Source organism: Sturnus vulgaris, chromosome 3 (assembly GCF_052056855.1).
Source record: "Sturnus vulgaris isolate bStuVul1 chromosome 3, bStuVul1.hap1, whole genome shotgun sequence".
Taxonomy (NCBI): domain Eukaryota; kingdom Metazoa; phylum Chordata; class Aves; order Passeriformes; family Sturnidae; genus Sturnus; species Sturnus vulgaris.
This window is the reverse complement of record NC_142245.1, coordinates 38,114,935-38,132,977: the sequence shown is the minus strand read 5'-3', so window position 1 is coordinate 38,132,977 and position 18,043 is coordinate 38,114,935. Positions and strand designations below refer to the sequence as shown.

General features: G+C 37.5%; 1 protein-coding gene across 9 annotated transcripts in view; it reads right to left on the bottom strand.

The window, feature by feature from the left end:
- LTBP1 (latent transforming growth factor beta binding protein 1) overlaps nucleotides 1-18,043 on the bottom strand; it is a 182,769-nt gene that overhangs the window by 48,181 nt on the left and 116,545 nt on the right. For 3 of the 9 annotated variants that reach the window (XM_014876273.2, XM_014876299.2, XM_014876317.2), the window contains 10 exons: nucleotides 17,040-17,273; nucleotides 16,144-16,166; nucleotides 15,062-15,164; nucleotides 14,381-14,479; nucleotides 12,219-12,344; nucleotides 10,950-11,075; nucleotides 10,153-10,275; nucleotides 7,174-7,293; nucleotides 3,080-3,202; nucleotides 1,014-1,136 (listed from right to left, as the gene is read on the bottom strand). In XM_014876273.2, the coding sequence (XP_014731759.2) occupies nucleotides 1,014-1,136; nucleotides 3,080-3,202; nucleotides 7,174-7,293; nucleotides 10,153-10,275; nucleotides 10,950-11,075; nucleotides 12,219-12,344; nucleotides 14,381-14,479; nucleotides 15,062-15,164; nucleotides 16,144-16,166; nucleotides 17,040-17,273 (1,200 nt within the window). The remainder of the gene's footprint in view (nucleotides 1-1,013; nucleotides 1,137-3,079; nucleotides 3,203-7,173; nucleotides 7,294-10,152; nucleotides 10,276-10,949; nucleotides 11,076-12,218; nucleotides 12,345-14,380; nucleotides 14,480-15,061; nucleotides 15,165-16,143; nucleotides 16,167-17,039; nucleotides 17,274-18,043) is intronic. The other 6 variants (XM_014876282.2, XM_088161381.1, XM_088161380.1 and 3 more) reach the window with 4 other exon arrangements.

Below are 18,043 nucleotides of genomic sequence, written 5' to 3'. Positions count from 1 at the left end.
AGAAGGTGGGGACTGCCTTCCAAGAGCTGTGTGGAGGATAACCTAGCAGCAGAACACTATTTGGTAGAACAATACTAAGAAGCTCTATCTTGCAAGACATCAGCAGTTACAGAAAGCACACCAGAGACTGAAAAGCTTTTATGAACTAATGCCACATGTACAGTGAGGCCTTAATGGGAGTTACTTCTCCCTCCTAGTGTGAGATAAGCAAGCAATTGAGGTAGAATCTTTCCTGGAGCTTGCTAGTAAGTAATCTTACATTCTCAAGGTGATGAGTAGTGCATCAGATGTACCATATCAGATGGTATAGCCAACAACAGAGAAGAGTGAGTAGCTTTGAAATGCTTCATTAGAAAAAAAAAAACAGTTACTGGACAATTAAATTTATTTGTTTTATTTGAGAGATAAGAGAATTTTTTTTTCTATAACACAGCATTTCTCACTACATATATTGTACATCTTTCATCTCTTACTTTTGTTGTCACAAACTCAGTACCTAGACTGACTTTTGAGACAGTACAAGCTGTGAGCTCCAGGAGGTCCTGCTGGAACTTGTCATCTACTAAATACTTTCTCTTGCCAGTGCACATGTGTGATTGTAGTGGCTGGCTGCAGGTTCCCAAAACCAGCTGGAGAAGAAGCTTTAACTAGTGCACTCCCATGAGAATGGTGTATGCTGGCAGAAGCTTTTGTAATACAGAGACTGTCAGAACTTTAACAACAAGGTTTGGAAAGGCTGACTTGTTTTTGGTAATAATGTCAACTGGTCTTCCAATCTTATTGTTGGAAACACATGTCCTGATTTTTTGTATGTGGAAAGATAACGGGGACTATTTCTTAGAATCCATTAAATATGTGGCTGTGTTGGTGGGAACAAATGGTTGGCAGTGTAGAGAAAGAAAGAGAGGCAACAGATATTTCTACTCCATTCTTAAAAGAGTTCATGCCTGTAGCTGAAATATTCAAGATCTTATTGAAAAAAATGATTCAGTAGCTTAAGTCCCTAATCTTACCTTCACACTGATCTCCAGTAGATGATAATGAGTAGCCTTGGCTACAGATACATCTGAAAGATCCTTCTGTGTTCCTGCAGCGTCCATTTGTACAGACTGATCGCTGCTGGCATTCATTAATATCTGCAGCAGCACAGACAGTGAAACTGTTACACATCTGAAAACACCCATCAAGTGGTACAAAGACAACTCTGAACAAAACAGCAAAGCACAGTATCAATATCCAGTACTGCTTAACTTGTTTGTATTTATTTAATACAGACAGTCAATGTAACACATAAAATTATATGAAACTGCAGACTGTGTGTTTTCCTTGAGATGGCTGCATTCAACATTCTCTCCTTTAATGCCAATTTATCCCTCAATGCACAATCGGGTACACACAGACTCACAAATACACACACATGCTGCCTGAGAGCTGCTTTTGTTTCTGTTATATCTGGCCGAGGTAGCAAGTCAGCCACTCCAGTGAGTCAGCAAAACCCACAAAATACTTTCCAGCAGGATCACCACCTTTTAACAGGGTGTGGCTTTCAGATGCACACTGACAGGCTAATCCCCTATTAAATTGTATATTAAGGCTCCTTAAAAGTCTTGCCTTTAACGGTATTAATCACCTAACTGTGGGGAAATGTCTCTTTGCTTCCACAACACTGCTAATCCCTCTGTGCTTCAGTTCTCGTAAACTGGGGTCAGCCTGAGCTAACAGATGGATTTGAACATCAAACTTACATTTTCCTATGGAAAACTCAAAGTATTGGAGGGAAGTGGTACTTTGAATTTAGAACATAGCACATGCCTTGTTTGAGCTAGGAAGTCTATTTTCCCTCTCTTATTTGTAAAATATTCATTAAGCAGCAGTATTTAAATTGACATGGTGAGTTCTTGGTCACTTCTAGCATTTTAGCACAGCTGAATGTCTTTCTGGAAATACACTTTAATTCAAAGAGGAGAATGTTACTCAATGAGGTTTTTCAGGTCTGTGTTATGGCTGTACAGTCTGACCTCTTAAGTAATGGTTCCTTGCAACCACAGAAGTTTAGAATTTAAGGATCACTGAAATCTGTGGGGTTCCATGAAGCAGCTGGGCATGTGTACAGGTCCTTACTTTAGAAGGGTGCACTTTAAGAAGAACAGTCTGCACATGCCAGCTCAGCTTGGCAAGGGCTCTTTTCCATGAAAGGCTCAGAGGAAGCAGTCAAATTTTGTCTACATATTTTCCCCAAGATCAGTCTGCTGTGTGTCCTGGACAGCACATTTAACTCACTCAAGACACTTAACTTACACTGATGTTTTGTTTCAAACTTCCTGACAAATTTATATGAACGATCATTTAGTTTTACTGTATTATTTTTAGCACTCAGAAGTCTGAAAGTGTTTGGTGCTGTACAGAGACACTTAGGGAAGGCTGAGGGAAAGGAAAAAGAAGGAAATCCAACATCTGACAAGAAACATGTAGGTTTCCGTGCACTTCTACAGCCTGGAGACACTGTCCCAGATTTTCACCATTAGGGAAAAGTTTCAAGTACCCTCTAGTTATGGAGAGGAATGTTAATTTCTCCTGTCCGTGCTACAGGTTCTCCCTCACACTACTTCACTCTAACTACAGACTTTCATGCCACTGGAGCAGTCCTGATGAGAATTTTAGATGTGTAGGAAATGTGGAAACTGACACTTTAGAGGTACAGGTACTGTTTCTAGAAATACAACACCAAGCTCTCTCTGGAAATACAGAGACAGCAGTGCAGGCTGCTCAGTGGTAGCTGACACTGCTGGGTTCCAAATGGAGCAGCCTAGGTTTTTTTGATTCCACTCATTCACACGGTAGGAAAAAAAAAAGATAGAAAAGCAAAAGCCACTGTCCTTAAACCTCCAAAATGCCAGATATGCCATGGATTTGGCAAAAATTTGAGTTTAGCAATATAAATATTATTACATGTTCTTAATTGTCTTTATAACACATGTCAAAATCTACAAAATACAAACAAAAAAAAGTAGAAAAACATTAGGTAAGTGCAACCCTACAACCTTATGAATTTTAATCGTATCTTTATAGTCTTTCTTACCTTCACACTGATCCTTTGAGGCAGAGAGTTTGAAACCCTGGGCACAAATACACCTGAAGGATCCCTCTGTATTTTCACAACGTCCATTTGTACAGTGATTGCCATACTGACATTCATTTATATCTGTGAATAGAAAGCAAGCACAAGAAATTAACTGGGGTACAACCAATTGAACTTGGGAATATATTCAAATGACATCATAAACATGGCTATTATTCCTGAGGAATTTACTTCAGTGGGATTTCAGCACTTCATGTAGGTACGTTTGTAAGATTACTCTACATACTCATCAAGGAACTCCACTGGATTGTGCAAAATCTCTTCCTATTCACACTCCATCCTTTCTTTAGGACTCAAAAACAACTGTTTTTCCTATAAGCTATCCCACAGACATCTACTTTCATACTTCTCTGAAAGAAAGGTATCAATTACATGGGGCACTTTCTTCAGCCATGAATATTGCTGTGTTGCTACTTAACACTAATTTTCAAGAATTCTTTCTGAATGCAATTTGTATAAATCAACAAAGCAAAATTCAAACAAAAAATAAAATAATAAACCTATTTTGCTATAAATCCAGCCAGAATTAATTCTGTATTCTAAAATAACAATTACCGGTTTTCTTCTAGCAGTGGTTTTCACTTCAGAAAAAAAAATTTAGTTTTCAAATTTTATTTCTTTATTTTGGGGTTGCAGTATTTAGCAAATGGCCTTGTTTTATGGAAAAAGCTGTATTTTTTTAGCTTCACTGATGCAGGAAAAGAACTGCCCTTTGTTTGTTTTTATGTGCCAGAAATCATATTACTCCAAATTATCCTGTCTTTTGCCACCGCAAAGCACACAAAACCCATCAATATAAAAAAGTGCTAATTATTTGAGGCAGCTGAGCCATTTAGGCAGCTGTAGCACAGGGAGAGCTGGAAGATCAGACATCTTTAAATCATCATCATAACCCTCATTAGCTATTGTGAATACATGCAGTATTTTCCTCACATGTATTATTTGCATGGCTCTTTGCAGGCTCCTGTACCACCTGCCTTTGACAAAGCCCAGCTTCCCCAGACACAAAGGAAATCACCATTCCCATCCATATTCCAAATGACCTACAACTCTTGGTTCCTTTCCTCGCTTGAGCCTCTGGCTCTGTAAATCAGATGTCCTGCTGCAGCCTGGCCAAGCAGGAGCAGTGACATCCTTGGAGAGATGACAGCACAGATCCACAGGTGCTGTGTTGTGGCGTTCAGTAGGTGCTACTACTTATTTCTTTCTCCAAAGATTAGTTCTCAGCTCACTACTATTGCAAAATGTTCTTGCTCTACAAAACACAATCTTTGCTCTCAATGTACATGATCAATGCTCTAATTGAATAATGTCTTCAAACACAGAGAACCCAATTCTAGCACACAAATTTCCAATCGAACAAAAAACCTGCTTCTTTACAGATTCACTTTCATCTCCAAGCTGCTTGACAAAGAAGCCTGGAATTCTATTTCTTGGATTTTCTGGATGGGACTCAAAGATCAAGAGACTTCCCCATAAAGCCAGCAGAAAAAACAGGAACAGAACTTAAATCTTCTGAGATTAAATCCAGAGTTATAATTGATTCTATTGGTGCTCCTTACAGTAGGGCTCGAGGTATTTGGATTAGCTCTGCTTACCTCTGTATTAGTTTTGGTATCTTCTAATGGGATCCTTAAATCTGTACAAGTTGAACATTGATAACCATGCAGCTTCAAAATCCACCACAGTGATAACCACAAATGATCTAGAAAGTTTTGTCAAACCTATTTTTTAAATTTGTTCATCAATACACAGAAGTGTGCTCTAGACACATCATGATATATGAGTTAATTTGAATGTAAAAATGTACAGAGAGAAAAATGGAATAAAAATGAACCAGTGGTTGAAAGTCAACTTAAAAACCAATTAATTATTTCAAATAGTCCCAGTACAACACAAATACCCTGAGGTACCTGGGACAGTGACAATTTCAAGACAATGAGGAGGCAGGCTGTGCAGGTGTCCTTTACCATTTCTTCCAACATGCATTGAACATTCCCACCTAAACTCCAATTAAACATAGTCTAACAAGTTTGAAGTGAACTGATTGACTTGGTTTAATGAAACAGAAGTGGTTAGGTTCCTGGCTTTAAATCCTGGAATATTACAATATAAATAGCATCAAAGATCTATCTGTAGGATTGTTACATTAGATTTTCTGTGGCATAAAGTGCAGGTAGAGGAATGAAATGAGGTAAAAAAATACTGAAATCAGCACTGTGGAAAACCAGAAGAGCTGCAACTGATCTAAACTAACAGAAGAAATAAATGAATTTATGGAACAATGGATTTAAATACCCTTCACAGATAATGGGAAATATTTTCTTTTTTGGTGTATTTAAGTGGTGCCATATTGCAGAGCTACAGATTTAAGAAAAATTGTCTGCATGACATTTTCTAAAATGTGTATGGCTCATTTCCAACATGATGTAAGCCTAGGATAAACAAAAAATGGACTGATCACATCACTAATGAAGTGAGTAAGAATGTCTAGGCTTAGAACATTTCATAAAACAAAGGAAAAAAGGGAAGCTACATGCAGTAATACAAGGAAAAAATTATCACTTTAAACCAAGACATATTCCTTACATGACTTAGCTCTGAGCAAAGCACTGACTTATCTCATTTCCCTGCTACCAACTTGGTTAGGAAGAATGAAACAACTGGAAGTTATGCCAGAGAGTTTTCAACCAGGCTATTTTCAATTCTTTGCAAGGGCAACAGGAATGCAGGCAAGCGGGAAGGAATGAAACCAAGATGAATGTGGAGTAATTTGTGCAAAAGAAAATACATTAATATGTTGTAAACATTTTGTAGCTTGTTACAACTCCATTAAAATCCATGAAATTACCTGAGAAATACATTACTCCACAGTAAGTCAAATGATAAGACCAAATATGCAACTATGACATGGCAGATCTGTTCAGACAGCACGACTTCAGAAAATAGGGTAGTTGAAAACAGTGTAATCTGCACAGCAAAATTGGTGGTGAGGTTCTGACAGCCACACCATTGCTTCACTGCAACTTGGCTCTAATCTTGATCCATAGATCAGCACCACATTTGCAGAGCACATCAGATCCCAGCCACCAGAGCTGTTTCAGCCAAACACTGCTCTGAGACTGCTTCGTGCACTGAACCGAATCCCAGAACTGGGAGCCATTACAAAACAAGCCATGGAAGTACACTGACAATCTGCCCTGCAACAGTAATGCAAACACCCCCTCTATGTAGGTTATTGTACACCTGTTTAGGTAACACAGTTATCCCAACAATCACAGATTCTAGGGCATGTGTTACATGGAGTGGGAAGGACTATTCACAACAGATAGCAGATCCTTTACAAGTGATGCTGAATTTAGGTTTCTGGTAGTGTCTCAAAAAGTGGCACTCAAAACTGCAAAAGATTATTTCTTTTTGCACAATTGATTAACTTGCTCTTTCTTACTTCTATTTCAAATAGTCAAAACTGATTTGGAAAAAAAATCTAACATTTATAAACAAATCAACAAAAGTAAAATGTGAGAAATTGCTCCTAAACCCCTAAAGTTAGACAAGGGGCTTTAAGATATACTAATGTTTTGCTAGAAGTACAGATAATTAAAGAGTTTTATTAATATGCTCCATGAGCAAAGTTCCATATTCTACTGAAAAACCTGAGTCCCACTGATGTATTAGCACTCACTTGTCTTTCCATTTCCAAACAACAGCCTACTATTATTTCACTTACAATACATCCCCTTTCTGTTCCATATTTTCTATTTCAATAATTTTGTTTTGTAGCTTATAATGATATCATCTGTAGTCTCGATTCAGTGCTTATTTATCTACAGTAAAACAAGATTTCCTCTTATATACTGTGTCTGAGAACATAGAGTAACTTCAAAAATCTCATCTTTTCAGTTGCTCTTGAATGAAATGAAACGGGGACCGAGGGTACAGTGCTGTCATCAGGTTCTAACACTGATTGAACATGAAATAAAGCACCTCAGAACAAGAACTACAACCAGAGAGACAAAGAGTACCAAACATACCATGGCACTGTCCATTCCAGCCTCTGAACCCCACTCTGCAAGGAATGCACTGGTAAGAGCCAGGAGCATTAAGGCACTGTGCATCTGGACAGGTAGTCGGAGTCAGGCATTCATCAACATCTTCAAAAGACAAGATAAAAGGAAATACTGGTCAAAGCTATAATGGAATACTGGACAATAATCTGGGTACTCTGACTCTCCTTCTGCAATACTAAAGCCTTCAAAGAGTTGCATAATTTATCTGTGAGAGACACAGGAAAGAACAAGTTCACACAGATTTGTACCAGCAAAGGGGCATCTCTTTCAACAGAGAAATACAGTAGCTCATAATGCATGCAACTGAATCTGAATTCTCTGTTATACTAAAATTTTTTGGTAGTTCTTCTAGAACATACAGCATATCAGATTTCTGGCTATCACAGGTAAAAATAACCTTCCTTATGTTACTTCTTTACCATATTGAAGTGCCTGAGAGTCTTCATATTGTAAGACTTTGGAAGTACACTGCAATAACAGCAAAATTGTAACTCTGGCTTCCAAAAGCAAAGCACTATTTGGTATTCTCCAATGCTGTAGAGTTATTCAGCATATAAGTGTTATGGGGACTAAAAACATAATTGTGTAAATGAGAATCAAAGATGCTTACATGGAGTAAGGAGTTAATTTTGTCTGAAAGAAGGCACAAGCCACATCCCTGAGGCTGGCAGTTTTAGGGTGATACAGGGACTTTCTGCATCAGGCAAGGTCCTAGATTGCCCATGACAAGAAGAGATAGGTCCTGAAAAAGTCATGGAACTCATGTACAGGCTCTGAGCAAGAACAACTTCTTATCCTGTACTAAGGAAGCCCATAAGACATGCATCATATGCAATTTAGAGGAGACTGCACAAAACAACAACATTCAAAGACAAGTTGCTGTTAAGTGACCAATGATCAGAAAATACTGGAATTAAAACTGTGTGGGCAGCCTCCTTGCAGTCTGCTCGCATGTGTGAGAGCATTTTATAATATGACATTTAATTACACAATAATTATAATCTTTCCCATGAAATACTTGCTTCATGAAGTGTACAGAATTAAATTGTCAGCCACCTCTAAACTCAGCTTTCATCCTTTTCCTACTCCAGGCCTAGCAGTTTTGTCTTCTGCAATTAAGGACTACTATTCGGGCACAGATCGTAGGGAGAGAATTCACTCCTTGTTTTAAGAACTCAAAAAACTCAAGGAGCTCCCAACATTCATGATTTAAGTGGACAATGCTCCAAGCTTGAGAGAATTGAATATCCCAGCTCCAAACAACTCACTGGATGTAGGCAAATCACAATTTTTCATAGAATCACAATTGTCTGGCTTAGAATATTTTCTCATAAAAACACCAATAGGCTTCTTCAGCTGCTACAATGCAGACCTGCAAAAGTTTCTCATGAAACTACTGGGATTTGGTTTTTTAGTTAATTGACAAAGAAAATTGCACTTCTGCCGTAATTTCTTCTCAGAACTATCTGAACTGTGTCTGCTCTCAAAACATAGAACAAGAATGATGTACTTGGTACAGAAATTTTCAGTCAAAATAAAGTCTAACTGCAGAAAAGTGTAAAAAAAAAAATCACTAAAAGATTCTATAAGAATTCTTCCTATTCAGTGATGTTCAGCTATCACTGCAATACTGTTCTACATGAAGAACAGACTCTACAACAACATATATGCACTCTACATTCCCTTGGCTAGGCCTGTGACAGAGCTTGTATGAGTACAGCTTGAAGGCAGAATGAAGATGGGGTGAGGAAGTGCAAGTGAACAGTGTGTGTACAGCTTGGAGGATTCTTGCCTTTGCTTTTGAACTGTAGAGGGGGTGGAAGGAAATTTTTTGTGAAATTAGAAATCTGTCAGTAAGGTGATGACATGGTGAAATGATTCCCTGAATGTGTCATTTCCTTGGTTTAATGGATTAATGTAGGAGGATTTTCCCCTTAAGCAACTTTAAATAACTTTCAATAGAGAACTTGGTTTCAGGAACTACATTTTGTTAAGTTAAAATTATAGAGGACTACCACCCCACTATTTAAAATACAAGTTAATAACAAATTTGACTAGCGTAATAGTCTGATTTCTAGCCTAATTGAATTACAGATTCCCTAGAGAAGATTCACAGAGAAGATTTGCAAAGACTAGTTGTAAGAGTGGAATCTGTGGAACATTTAAATAAATTAAAAAATAATTCGAAGAGGAATCTTTTAGCATTGCTCAGAGCAGCAAATATATCCTTGGCAGCTTTAAGTTGATTATTTGCTGGGCAACCTAACATATCAGCAATTTTATTCTATCCTATGCAACTTAGACTAAAGCATAAACAAAATCATGTTTAAAATTAAATTATTTCTTGGGGTTTTTAGTTCACCATTCAAGTTGAAAACGAAAAAAATACCCGGAAAAAAAGGCCAAAATATAACACCAAAAATAATGTGAAGCTTTGAAGGTCAGATGTGCTAGGATCTCCTGCAACCTGAAATATCTGCTTGATATAGATATTAAAAATTCAACCTATCATTTTTTACCTGATAGCATATAGGAAAAATTACAACTTTTTTTTTAACAGAAACTCGGAAAGCAAATTAGGACTAACAATGAAGTTAAGTGATTCCATGGAAAGAGATGATAAAATGTCTGTTCCAAGATGGTTCTGTACACAATGGGGGAACTCCTTTGCAGCATCTTAAATTTAAATAATAGGAATTGAATTGCAGTTCCAGACACCAAATAATGACAAAGAATGAAGAGTACTCACAAAGGCTTCTTGTTTAAGACTGCACCCTCTGAGATTTGTCCCTCTGCAGCTCAAGCTGCAGTGCTAAGCCTCCTGTGAGTAGCAGGGAGTGTGAATCGTTCCAAGTAGCAGTAGTTTGGCACTGTTTTTGTGCTATCAGTAAATACCAATAAACTTCACTTCATCATTGTCACGAGTGAAAAGTCCAAACCTACCTTCACATTCCCCTCTCCTGTTCATTTGGTATCCACTGTCACAATATTCACATCTGTATGAACCAAGAGTGTTTATACAGAAGCCTTCTCCACAAGTGTGAGGTCTTGAACATTCATCAAAATCTGCAGATGACAAAGAGAAGTTAAGAGAAGCTGCTTCACCATCAAAGTATTGAATGCTTGCATCTCCTCAGAACTCTGCTTTAACTAAACACTAAGTAAGTTTGGATTTTTGAAGCTGTTTGCAAGCCAATTCACTGCTTGTGCTCACAGAGAGAATGAGTTTGAAAAACAGACAGGGTACAGAAGGCAGCCTGGCAGCATCCCTATGGCTGCAAACACAGTGTGTGCTGCTGCAGGCACGCAGTGCCCAAGCCAGCACTAATCTAAGGCAGACCACAGCCTCTCCAGGCTGTTTGTGTTGCTTTGTGAAGTCTGTGGCTGTTTGCAGCTATATTTAAAAATATGCTTTGTTCCAACTTCAACTCACTGAAAGAGTGTTGAATACTTGCATTTTATACAGCAGGTGTTTTTACTAATTGGTAGTTTTCCTAAACAATTATGTACTGAATAAATTCTTGTTTTTCAACAAACATTTTGAAAAGGAATATCAGCTGCTCAGGTGCTTTACTCACCACAGTACTTGGTGAGAGACAGTGAAATATACTTCTAGACACCATCCCAGTACCACTGACATTGAGGAAAAAAGAGCTGACAAGGGGAATTTAGGAGGGTTTAGCTATGCTTCTCGAATAAATTTTTTATTTTTATTTTATATAAAGGAGACTAGTTATTACCAACGCAGTCAGTTCCATCTTCACTGGCCATGAATCCAGCTTGGCAAATACATAGGAAACTTCCTTCTGTATTTTCACAGCGTCCAAGGGAACAGAGATGTGGTGCCTGATTACACTCATTAATATCTGTAAAAGAAATGAAAATATAAGGCTATAGCATAAGGTATATAGTTGTGATTCTTTTTGTGCATTCTATGCCAAGCATTTGAAAAGACTGATCTTGTAATTATTTTAACTATTTGAAAAGGTATGTATGTTTTCTCTCAAGAGATGCAAAAAAGATGCATTAAATAGTTTTGGTTGGAGACCAATGCTCTTATTGGCTTAGACTGTAAGAATATTGCATTGGCCTGAAGAACGTGACATGATTACAGTTCAAATCACTACACTGTGTGCAACATCAGCACAAGCTGCATGGAACATTAATAGAACTTGGATGAAATAAAAGGATTCTAAGTTGCCATTTGGCTGTGTTGCATAATTTATTTTTCAGTACTGTAGTTGCACCTGACAGCATGTGTTACAGCGTGAAGCTACTGAGCTTTGATGGCATGAACATTTTCTATGCTATAATCTGTAGATACAATGCACCCTTTCTGCTCCAAGTTACAGAGGAACCAGTAGACTCTGAGTGAAGAAAAGATACCAATACAGCAGCTTCCAAATCTGAAACAGCTCATGTAGGACCCATTTGTGCTCTGCCTTATGTTCATCGGAGGCCTCTATTCTAGAATTTACTAGCTTAAAAGGGGATGAAGACCTCATTTTGCAGATCTCTCACTGTGCTTCTGGGTCGTTTATGATATGCTTTCTCTGTTCAGTAGCAGGCTGAAAGGAATGACCTAACAAAATGCCTGGACTTAGTCTGGCTGCAGAGCTGGAAGCTGGGTAAGTCACTGTGAGAAGCAGGCACAAATTCATTCTTTTTCCAAACAGAAGTATATTTCTTCCTAATAGTTTGACTTCTGGATACCTGATATACAGCTGAGAGGAGATGGTCTGCCTAATCACTTTTTCTCTCACATCACACTGGGAAACGTTTTCATTCCATTTAATTAAATCCACACCCATTTCAGAGCAGCTGAAAGGCCGTATTAGAGACTACCCCACAAATTTTATTTGGCATAAGAAAACCAACTTGAAGTTTGGAAGCATTCAACAGGGGAAAGAACTCCTGACTGCTCTGTAGAGATTTCCCCTAACCAGAGTCTACATTTCAAGTATTTCATAGCATGGTTATTTCAGATTTTTGAAAGCATCATTTCATACCAATGCACTTCGTCTGCTGATCATTAAGTTTGAACCCCTTGTAGCAGATGCAAGTGTATCCCACAGGCAAATTAACACAATGTCCTGCTCCGCAGATATCAGGATTAACTGTACATTCGTTGATTTCTAAGCAAACAAAGAGAAATTTAATGTTAAACTCACTCACATAATTCAGTAAGTGCACAATACTCTGTAATCGGAGTAGAAAGCTCAGGCCCGAACACAACTATAAATCAAGTTTGCAACTCCTGATTTTCTCTAATGGATACCTTGTCTGGAAGGATCTAGAAACCATCTGGGCTTTTCCTAGTGACATAATCCTATGTCCCATCCAAGATCTATAAACCAGTACATAAAATTTAAAGTAAAACGAAGGTAAGATAATATAAAATTAAAAAAAATATATGGCTCAACCTTTGCATTGTACAGTAAGAAAATAACTGTAGTGAGTTTCTGATTACAGTGGGTATTCTGATTTACAGAATACTCATCTACTAATGGCTTGGATTTATTTTGTAAGGTAAGGAGATTAAGATATGGGCATCATTGGAAGCTGAATCCTTACAGCAGTTTTAGAAATTCCTGAAGTATATGCATTACTGCAGAAAATACTAATAACTGTTCAGTTGCAGCAAACTAAGGTTGTACTGCAGTATGGAATTGTAATTCCTGAAAAAGAAGAAATTAACTGTAAAGAAGAATTGTTTATCTAGACTATTTGGAAACAGATCACATTTAAATTTAACTAAACTTTAAAGTACAGAAACAAGATACTAAAAAACTTCTCAGCTTGAATTGCATTCAGTTTTTTAAATCCTGTTTAGCATTTTGTCCTACAAATCTTACTGCAGTTGTACTCTATTACCTCTGAACAACATACTGATTTATAGCACACAGTAATTTCTAGTTCTACTAATTTTCCTGAGGAAATAAAAAACAGAACATAGAAAACTACCGTTTTCTTTTTACTAACTGATATGACTTCCCAGCAGGGTAACTTTCTCTCCCTGTAAGGAACCTGGGAGCTGCCTGGCAGAAGGGGCACAATCACAGAAGAGCTGATTTTCAAGTTTAGTTTGATGATCACAACTATTTGAACCTTCCTGTGGGATTGATGAATTGTAATTACACCAAACTGAAGGCAGCAGTTGAATGCTTACAGAAGGACAGGATACTTTCTCTACTCTTGCAGTACATTCAGGTGGATTTAACTGCAAACAGAACTGTACAAACAATGGGTGATTTAGACCCTGTATGCATTGCATCGACTCAAAAATCCATTCCTGCATGAAGGAAAGTAATTTTGAAGAGTTCATTTTTTATTCGAGTGTGTGAAATATCTCCCTCTGTATGGAAACCAGGAAACCTCCTTGTAGGCCTAAATATCTCTACCATATGCAAGAATGCATCTTACAGTATTTACCAGGATACTGCAATCACTTCAAAGCCTGTGTTTATTCTGGTTCATTCTAACCAATATGACATTGTAAAGCTCTCTTGTGTACAAATAAGGCATGTTCACCTTTTTGTTTCAAAAGGCAAAATAAATTTTGATGTCTTTTCGACACATTTAGATAAATTTCAGCTATGACAGGTGCATTACTTGCATTGCTGTTATTTTCACTTCTTGACATATTGATGTAGATGAGGCAGCTCTAATACATCAAAAAAGGATGAAGCACAGACATCAAAAGAACATTTCAAAATAGATATTACAGTAACGTCTCACTTGCTTTTTGTAGAACATTCTGATCTATATTCCTTGAAGTCTACATCCCTCAATGAACTTTATCATGTATACTTCATGAATACACATGTAGACTGTCTAACAACCTGACTTGTATTCAAGAAGTATTCAGTTCTGGACTTTCCTTGCAGATCTGCAAAAAAGTCCAGAACTGAATCTGAGGTGCATTATTAATTTTGCCTTCTATCCTTTACTTGTGGACACAAAAACGGCAGGTACATCCTGGAAGGACCTGGTCCTGGATCTCTTGATAATAGTGTAGAACAGCACAACAATGAGGCTTTCTCCAGAATGTTCCTTCTGTTCTACAACCATGTTCTCTTCACTATGGTAATTCAGCAACAGCACAGAATCATAGTGTCAGGAACTCAGTAATTTCTTAATTTATTGTAGTTTTAAAAGAGAAGTACAATACCTGTAACTTGAGTGGGTGCAATAACTTGACTTGCACTTGAAGTAGAGACTTCGGGAGCAACTTCAACAGGCAAAGGAGGGGATGTTTTCTCAATCACTACTGTGTGACATGGAATGGAAATTAATCACATCCAAAAACCCACCATAAAACAGTCATAAAACCCAACCCTTAAAGAATTCACACATGATACTGAATAAGCTAGGCACTACAGAGATTTTAATTTGTTTATTCTACTTTGACCTACAGTAGGAAAAAATCCCCATGTAATTGGGGTATTCTGCTGCTTGTGAAAAATCCACTGAGATACTAAAAAAAGCAAACACAGTTGTAAAACTTTTTCAGCAAAAGTTATGCAAAAATCTGCAGACAGCCACCTAAACACCTTGTACTCTTGAAAGGAGTACAAGGCTTCACCTCTGCTGACATTAAAATTCTCATGCATATAATCCAGGATATCACTTTTAAAATATGTCTTTATATCCTAAATAAGTCACCAAGCCAGTGCCAACTTCTCAATTCTTCCCCACTTCTGCTTCCATGATTTTTTTTTTTATCATGGAGAAATTGCTTTTGAAACACCAATCATTTTTTTCATTAACCTCTGTTAGAACTGCTACTTTCCCATTCTTTTAAGAACTGTAAGCACTCTCTTATACTGAAAGAAAAGATAAAATAAGTTACCTGGAAACTGTGGATGCAGGTTAATTGTTGAAATTCCAGGAGAAAGCTGAGGTTGTCCAGGCTCTAGATAAGGCTGCTTTTCTTGATCAATGGAAGCTAATTCCTAGAAAAATGATAAAAGAAAACGTTCTGAAAACATTCCCTTAATTCATGGCTACCCACAAACTCCTGGCTTGAGACATTCTCACATGAGTGGCTTTTGATAGCAGATCATTCATCACCACCAATTTTAACCTGAATGAAAATGGAATACTATGTACAATGGCATACAATTTAGCATTGATTTTCTTGAAGGAGTCATGTCCTGGAGCTTCTAATTGTATCTTGGGCTTTGTCCCTCCATAATTCTCCCAATCTCTGGTCTTTAATTGCTTATAAATAGCATTTGAATGCAGTTCAGCATCACAGAAAAGTATACAATCACATCTAGGTGTCTGACAACTGAGATTAATTCTTAGCTATTGAACCCATAATCTTATTTTCATAGAAATGTTAGATGCTTGTACATCTGTAGGAAAATAAAATGGAGCACAGCTGCAATTATTTGTAACAAATCCCATGACCTTCAGTATAGAGAACCTGAAACCTCCAGAATGGGAGACTTCACACAGAAACACACTTGCTCTTCTCCAATAAACACAAGCCACCCTAAACAAACTATGAAATTAACTTAGGCACTAATACCAGTCTTACAAGCAGGTGTCACAAATGCTTCTCAAAGCTTCATAATGTTTCTCTCTGATTTATTTTCTCTAGCTGCTGGTATCTGTGTCTCTTGTCCATACTCTGCATTTTTCAGTACCCTCTTTAAAATACCATCTCCATGACTGGATAGAGCAATATACACCAGACCCTCCAACAAATGCCTCTAAGAGAGGTTAAAGTAACCTCTTTCCTGTACCTCTCTACCTGCCTGGTTTTGTATATTATAACAACATGAGCTCTTTTAGCCTGGAGGTTTCAACAGTAAGTCCACAGTGACCTGTTTGTTCATCAAATTCCAAATTCTTTCAGTTATCTGTATCCCATTTTGTACTTATGGCTTGCATTCTAATTCCTAGATAAATTACATCATGTTTTACCTGATCAGGAGCTGCAGTTGCCACTAAAACCAGAAAGAAAAAAGAGAATTAATCAGTTTTCACAAAACATTTTATTATATATTTTATCATATTTGAAAGTAGTTGCCGTCACACAAAAAATTCAGGCTCAAACCTCATTCCAAAATCGTGCAAACCTGAAGTAATGCTCCTGAAGCAAGTGTAAAAACTCATCTGAAACCAGAATAAGATTCTACACACCTTCTAATGTTTATTTACTCAGTATTCAGCTGCCTTGTAGGTCTTTCAGCTGTTTACCTGCTTCCTCAGAAACAATTTGACAAATACACAGGTTATTAACTCAGTGATGAAACCTTTTCAATTCCTTCCAAGGGATATCAACATCTGTAAATATTTTAAAGGTAAAGTAATGCCATAATGATATATAATTTACCTTTAACAAATTCACAAGGACTTACTAGAAAAAAAAAATTTTAAATTTGTCTTTTCTTTAGGACAAGCAAGAGTGGTTTTGGGTTTTTTTCCTCCACAAATACGACTTTCGTTTATGGGAAAGAGTGGTAGGAATTTCATATGAGTTCTTATTTTCCAGTGAAGCGTTCCTTTTTAGGATTCAGATATGTATATATATATAAAATAATTTTTTTAAAGTCTTACAACAAATATGTACTATTTCTGATCACAAAAACTATTGAGATTAAAGCAGTCTTGCTCTCCATGGTCCAGCATCTGGTAGGACCTACCCACAACCTGTGAGAAGGGAATCCCATGATGCAATACCCTGGGCACCATGGAATGCTCTGCTGTGGGGAGTGATGCCTCTCAGTCCTGCACTGTCTGCAGCTACCACGCAAAGAATCAAACCATGGAAGACACATGCACAGAAATAGAGAAAGACTAAATGTTCCCACTCTCACCTTCTTGTACAGCCATCTCAGTCTCACTTTTCTGTGAGAAGGTCAGTGCCTCCACTGGCTCTTCCTTTGCTGGGAGAGGTGGAGGAGAAGTACCTTTAGCAACAGGTTGAGTAATCGGGGTCTTGCCAATGGCAGGTGGCTGTACTCTAACTGCAGGGTGATGATATAGCTTGTTTCTGTGAGGGCCAGAAACCGTATAACCCATTCCACCAGGGCAGATTTCCTTAAAAGCAGCTAGATTTGGGATGGGAAAATATTCCTTTTAGGAGTCTAAAAGTGCAATATGTTGACATAGTGGAAAATATAATGACTACCGCTAAGAAATTTAATCTCATATTGTATATACATTTTTACAAAAAACTTCTTAAAGAGAAGCAATGCATTGCATGCTAATACAACTGAGCATTCTCCCAAAAGCATGTTCTGGCTGTTCTTCCCAGGAGGTTTCCACTCCAGTTTACCATTTTTCCTCAGTTATGCTCATCTGTCAATGTATCAAGATTTTTTTTAATTAATCCCCTTCGAACAGTATATCCTTTCCATGTATTAATTTAAATGTGCAAATAGTCTTTATCATCGATACTGCATAATTAATGAATACCACTACTGCTGTCATTTTCTTTTTTCTAGAAATCAAAGGGAAAAAGCTCATCAGTCCTGCACTAGAGGAGCAGAACACTATCAACCAGTATTGATACTGACACACAGGATCCCACCTGACTACATCAGAGGACTCATACCAGTCCAGATCCAAATTCCACTGAATTGAAAAAGGCTGGCTAAAAACAAGATGGGGATCATAAGAAGCCAAATCACTACTGGAAGAGAGGGGAAATAACCTCATTTATAAAGCTGCTACAGAAAAAAATTTATTAAAGTCAGGCTACAGCACTTGCTCTATCTCTACAGGTACTCCATATAAGCATCCTGTTTTGCAGCTCTACTGGAAGAATAAAACGAGAAAGAAATACAAGTGAGTTTTCCTCCCCAACAAAGAGAATAGT